The sequence below is a fragment of the Gadus chalcogrammus genome, chromosome 7, assembly GCF_026213295.1.
Source record: "Gadus chalcogrammus isolate NIFS_2021 chromosome 7, NIFS_Gcha_1.0, whole genome shotgun sequence".
Lineage (NCBI taxonomy): Eukaryota > Metazoa > Chordata > Actinopteri > Gadiformes > Gadidae > Gadus > Gadus chalcogrammus.
This window is the reverse complement of record NC_079418.1, coordinates 18880018-18886737: the sequence shown is the minus strand read 5'-3', so window position 1 is coordinate 18886737 and position 6720 is coordinate 18880018. Positions and strand designations below refer to the sequence as shown.

Genomic DNA, 6720 nt, shown 5'->3' with positions numbered 1-6720 from the left:
GTCTTCTTGGGAACATGTGGATTGTAATGTCCATTCTACCGTCCTACCAACCGTAGGTGGTGTTGAGTTCATCTCCCACGGTCTCCATGGAAACATAGCGATATCATCTGAACTGTTATGTCAATTAAAACCTCTAACAAGATCATGAGCCAGGTATTTGGGGAACGCTCAGGAGAGTAGTTGGATAGATGGTTGGATGCATATGAATATGGATTCAATTATGTCATTTTTTTCAACCTAACAACGGAGGTAGGTGATTAGGTAAATGGAGGGGCAGATCTTTCCACGGCGCGAAACCATAATTGAATACGATTTATTGTTATTTATTTTCTAAAGATGATGTCTCCAACATCTTCTTTAGGGTTAGGGTTGGATAAAATAGGGCACATTTTATACAAAACCAATGACATCAGGTAAATTACCGACATTTAAACATTTCCAAACAAGGTGAGGTTTCCATGGAGACCGAGCTCAGCAGAAGTTGACCCCCAGTCCCCAGAGATGATAACCCTCACCCTTTTAATGTCGCCGGTATGATACGCTCAGACATTAAACATGACAACAATTCAAAAGACTTTTTAAGTTTCCATCAATACATGGTTGATGTATGTTTCCATGCACATATCGTTTATAAAAAAACATTTATAAATGCCTAGAGGTTATAAAGATACACAGTTCTCACCTTAGTTGAGCTCACGCAAACGTCTTAATTTATGCTTTAAGACTACCTGAGCCATCATGTATTGGAGCATTATCAATTGGTTACAATGCTTTATTAACACATTTCAAATTGTTTGTGAACCATAAACTTCCACTTTATAAAGTTATTAAGGTATATACTTTATAAAGGATGAATTCCCTCTGAACTCACCTTATACCACTACTTTATCAATGCTTCAACTTTGCATTTATCATAAATTGCTACCCAACTAGGAAGTCTTCCCCTGGACACTCATCATGCATCAATTTCAGCATCTATGCACATTTGTTACCAATTACCTGAGTGTCACAGAATGCATTACCGGTCTTTTTTTAACCACTCTCATTTTCTACTAAAGGCCGATTCATACCTCCGGATCCGGACGAAACGGTCCGTATCCGTATTTACCGTAGGGTGTGAATGGGCCTTAACACTGCAGGCTGACAGCAGATAATGGCTTAACATCTGTCCTTAACACATCTTTAAGACTATCTCAACCTCAAAGCCCACACAGAGAAAGCGTTGACCAACGAAAAAGCAAAATTAAAAACATGGATCTGTGTTAAAGGCACTCAGTGCAACTTTCGAGGCTTAAAAATAAACATTCAATTTCTAGTCTTTTTTACACGTAGTAAGTTTCAATAACTCCATACCATTACATACCGACATTCAAGCAGCAAAGATGAGACGTCATTGTGTGGTGAGAACTGATAGAAAATCGATAACAACAACAATGCCGCCATTTTCTTTATTTTTTGTAGCCTACAATAAATAAAGCAGGCTTCCAGTCAATGGAAAAATGGCTTCTCCCCACCGGCGATTGTTGTTGTTTACGATTTTCTATCAGTTCTCACCACACAGCGACGTCTCATCTTTGCTCCTTGAATGTCGATATGTAATGGTATGGAGTTATTGAAACTTACTACGTGTAAAAAAGACTAGAAATTGAATGTTTATTTTTCATTGAATGTTTACATAAAGTTGCACTGGGTGCCTTTAATAAGAATTATCAACTGTGATGCCCCGGTGTCTCATCGGGAAGAGTAGGCTACATACCATTAAAGGCTCGGTCCTTACCGCAGCGACCCGGGTTTGATCCCTGCCCGTGCTCCTTGGCTGCATATCCTCCCCACTCTCTCCTATACCTTCCTGTCTATCTCACTCTCTATCATGAAGCATAAAATGCTAAAATAGATCTTAAAAATGAAATGATCGTCTAACAATTTTTCTGTGAGGTATATAGTCTGGGAGCGAGACGAAACATGAGGGGACAGAGAGCGGGTGAACATCAATGGTATCTTTGGAGGCAGGCTGTGTAATATTGCATCCGACTCTGCCAAAGGCTTCAAAGTGTAACGTTGAGGGAGAAAGGCGGATCCGCCGTGCACAGACGCATACTGCAGCGCACTTTCCCTCACGAGGAACTTAACAAGAGTGCAGGGACGCCTGTATTCCCGAAGACACCGGCAACAAATGGCATTGTGATGAACCCCTTGTGTGCTGAGGGTACGCTGGCTGTCATCTTGCATGATTGATGCCGCCGTCGGTGTATGAATGTGTAATGAATTGCTGTAAGTCGCTATGGACAAAGGCGCCTGCTAAATGCCCCAAGTGCCCATTGTTCCAAACATATATTCTCATTTCATTTAATCATTATGCTTAAACTCCTAACTAATGGATATAAGAATCACAAAGAAAACCAGATTTGTAAAGACAGGGAATAATTCCTACACTCTTAGAAAGGTTCTCAACTGCTAATTTGTTTTACAGTTGTATTTAGTTGCCAATTTTATATTCAGCTCTTAAAAGAGTGAAAGGGTGCATACAAACACACACACACACACAGGCACAGACATGCACACACACACACACACACACACACACACACACACACACACACACACACACACACACACACACACACACACACACACACACACACACACACACACACACACACCTCTATCAGCTCTGGAGACCATAGTTATAGTCTCCTTGAAAGCCTCACGTATTGGTGAGATTCTGGAGACACCCATGATGTCATGTGACTTGGGACGTCCATTAAGAGCTTAAACGGGGTCTTAGCCTGAGTCTCGTTCTCACAGCCAAAAGCGTTGTGGGTAAGCATGAACTCATCTAGGGAGGTTCTCATCCGCAGATTTGTTATACAGTTGTATTTAATTTCCAAATGTATTTTCTGCTCTAAAGCAATGACGAGGTACTGACCTCGGCGTCCTCCATTGTGTTTCTGCAGGGAAACACAGACGCAAAATTTATGTAAGCAACAGCTTGCCAAGTTATGATGGTCTGGTTAATTGAAGCATCAGCTTAGTTTATGAATATATGAAGACATCCTTAGTAAATGCAACTGAAGTCTGCATTCTTTACCATTCCTTGCACTTTCTCTGGATCACTGTTGTTTCGTCACCTTACTTATGGAAGCGCTTCACCCGTTTCTGTATAGGCTCATTAATTAGATTAGATTAGATTCGATTCACTTTATTTTCATTGCACAATAACAGGTTACAATGCAACGAAATGTAGGTGGGTCTAATGTGGATGCAACAGCCACCAGAACAGTTTTTTCAGCAATTTACTCTAAGGGCATGGTACTATATGTTTTATGCATAATTTGGACCATCTCTAAAATATCCAAGCAACACAACCTGATTCGGGAGCCGGGTGTACAGTCACTGGGTTCCTGTTGATTTCAGACATGATGTCAAAGTAGAAGGCAGAGGTGTGAACCTTCGCCTATGAAAAATATAATAATTTGATGAAATAATCTCTTTTATTACCATGCAAATGACTCATGATGGAAGGTCCAATGTGGGGAACACAGACACTACGGGACTGGTTTAGGGTTACCATGATTTCATGATCCTAATCTGCAGTAAAAAAATCGCCATCATAATTCACTCACATGAGTCCACTTAATAATAATAATAATAATAATAATAATAATAATAATAATAATAATAATAATAATAATAACTTGAATTGATTCCAATATACCACATTATTATTATTTTTTTGCCATGGCACTATTTTTGCTCTGTTAGATAATAATTGTATGCATATAAAAATAAATAAAAGGAAACACAAATGCTGACAGATATAGATAAGTAAAAATTTGTATTTTCATTGGATGCAACCTATAGAAAGGCCTTATTAACGTCACACATCAAAGAAACATAATCGCTCCTTAATTACCATCTGAATGACTTTATAGAATGAAATATTGACTTATGAGAAACGATTACAGAGAACGTTTACCAGATGAAAATGTCAAAGCCACCACAGGTTATTGCCGCGCTTCTGCAGCGCGCACGAGCGAAAAAAAGAAGGAATGACTCTTCATGACCAATGATTACTGCAAACAAAAGTTTTTGAACGGAAAGCCTTACAATTAGTGAATATTACCCCCTTAATTATTAATCGGCGATCGATTGCTTTCGGTGAGAAAAACACACGCTCTTACCGGAGTTCCTCAGCTTTCGGTTCCTAAACACCGAAACGATGACGAGAAGGTTCCCCAGCACGTCCACCACGGTGGTGAAGATTAAGATGCTGGCCAAGGTAGCGATCACCCAGGCGGGCCGGGTGTTTCCCTCCTCCGGCCGCCCCAGCAGTGTCCTTGTGCGATTATGTAGGAGAGGCAGTGCGTCCGGCATCACCACAGCACCACTGTGGGCTAACACCGCTGCCTGGAGCCCGGCACACACGGCGCGTCACAGCGACACATTGGCGCGCACCGTGCACTTGGATCTTCCTATGGCGCCAAAACAACTAATTGTACCTGCATTGAAGTTGGGTTACGTTGCTCATAAAGTCCGACACAACACCGAAACAACGCTCTATAGGTGCGATCTCTGTTATCTTAACTTACCTAACACCTTTTTATTATTATTATTTTATAATTTATTCAGTAATTGGTTTGCTCGCTCACCCTCTAATCATTTTAAATGCGTCGTTTTAAATCGTCCTCTCAATGATCAAGACGACGGGTCGGTTGCCTGCTGAGTCGTACAGTAGGACGCGGTGATGCCGACTAGATTTCCAAACATTTGAAGGCGCTTTCATGACGTTTCCCATAACAACACGATCCATTGCGAGACACTGACTGAGATGCGGTCCCCTGATTCTTGCCCTCCAAGTGGGCTGCCTGTCATTGTTCTTTTGTCATGTCGAACACGGTCATGATTAAAACGCTCTCTGGTAGAATTCACAATGAAAAGGTTACGAGAAAGCTTTCAAATAAAGGTTTCCTATACCTTTTTTTTTCTCACTCAAACGTCTCTTCAACCTCTCTCCGTCTTACAGTAGGCTTCCCAAAAGGTTATAAATACATATGTGAATGCGATTGTCTACATCAAGCTTAGGTTATGTGGCAGCATGTGCCTTCGGCTCTAGATGCACAGATGCCATCATGGTTTTGAAGGATGCTATGGCAGATGTGAGAAACAAAGCATAGGGCTGCACATTGGCAGGCTACATTCATTATTTCAAATAACTAATTAAGAGTTGTGTGTGATTGATTGCCCCGATATTCTGACAGCATGCGGCCTCGAACACACTACAGCCAGCGTAGGTTATACACTGTATATTTCACAGCAACAACAAAACAAAAAAAAGGTAATTATGTTACATATTCTTTTACATTAAGCTGGGGAGAGTTCCATCACGTGCTGGCTGAATCCCGGGGCTCTCCATTATAAACACAGGATAGTCCATCAATACAGTCAATACCAACAGTGACACATTGAGGCCAGCAGCATTGTCAGAGTACAGTAATGAAGACCTCTGGCGTAACCCCAGTCTATCTAGGTATCTGTGATTATAGGGATGTGGCAATAGAAGTGGCACATAAATTCTCCCAATTTAAATGCTTTGGTTTGGATTTCGTTCTGTGTAGCACGAAGTGAGTTGGACCATCCTGCTCTGGGACACGATTCAATAGATTAATTTTTTGTGAGCGTGAGCATACTCAAACTCACTCACACAGATTCTCTCTCTCTCTCTCTCTCTCTCTCTCTCTCTCTCTCTCTCTCTCTCTCTCTCTCTCTCTCTCTCTCTCTCTCTCTCTCTCTCTCTCTCTCTCTCTCTCTCTCTCTCTCTCTCTCTCTCTCTCTCTCTCTCTCTCTCTCTCTCTCTCTCTCTCTCTCTCTCTCTCTCTCTGGGGGTGGTGGGAGATCGATTGAAAGGTATCAAGCGCAGCCTACTTTCATCCCACAATGGGACATCATCCCATATTATCATCGCTGAATAGCTTTAATCTCTTTCAACACGGTGACGCTGACACAGCTGGGGGGACTTGGTTCCCACCGACATATGACAATGATATGAGTGGGTAGTTATGGCCGTGCCAGCAGAGCTCAAATGAGTAGGGATCGCTATTAATGGAAATATTGCCCTCAGCAGTGTAAACAAGATCCTTTATCCATAGTACATAAGACATAAACGGCAGGAAACGTATAAAATAAGCACCGCCATACACCACTGAGGCAACACTTTATTGTCCACCCATCCACATAGAACAACACGCCTTTATCAAATGGTTCGTCGCGAGATGCCGGATTTGTGCGAAGCAAAGCAATCAGTATCTAGATTCCGAATGGTATTTGACACACTGTACGTGGAAGCCGAATTTTTTTTAAAATGCACGTACCACGAAACAATAACAATAACTTACAGAACACAGAGCAATCACTGAGTGACTACCCAACCCTGCCCCCCCCCTCTGCCATGGATTGTGCATTCCATTTCAGTAGCTGTACCTTTACAGGAACACACTGGTGGAAGGGTCTGGAGGAAGCCTTGCACAGATAGCCTCTTAAATATTTGAGATGTAGTAGAGGACAGCCGCAGCCTTCTTGTTTCCCAGAAATAGAAAAGAAGAATACAGGCAAAAACACTGCACAATATGACACCGCAGATAAAATAGCCCTGTCATTGTTTTATGACAATATCAAAATATTGCTTCGCCCCTATATTTTATCTTGGGGTCCTACGTGAGGGAA

The 6720-nt window shown here is 41.7% G+C and overlaps 1 protein-coding gene across 1 annotated transcript in view; it reads right to left on the bottom strand.

Annotated features, from left to right (window-relative positions):
* The window catches only part of LOC130386039 (protocadherin Fat 3-like), a 46533-nt gene extending 41661 nt beyond the window's left edge, over positions 1-4872 (bottom strand). The window contains exons 1-3 of the mRNA XM_056594825.1: positions 4825-4872; positions 4182-4407; positions 2927-2948 (exon numbers count right to left, since the gene is read on the bottom strand). Of these exons, the coding sequence (XP_056450800.1) occupies positions 2927-2948; positions 4182-4407; positions 4825-4872 (296 nt within the window). The remainder of the gene's footprint in view (positions 1-2926; positions 2949-4181; positions 4408-4824) is intronic.
* Between the last annotated feature and the right edge of the window lie 1848 nt (positions 4873-6720).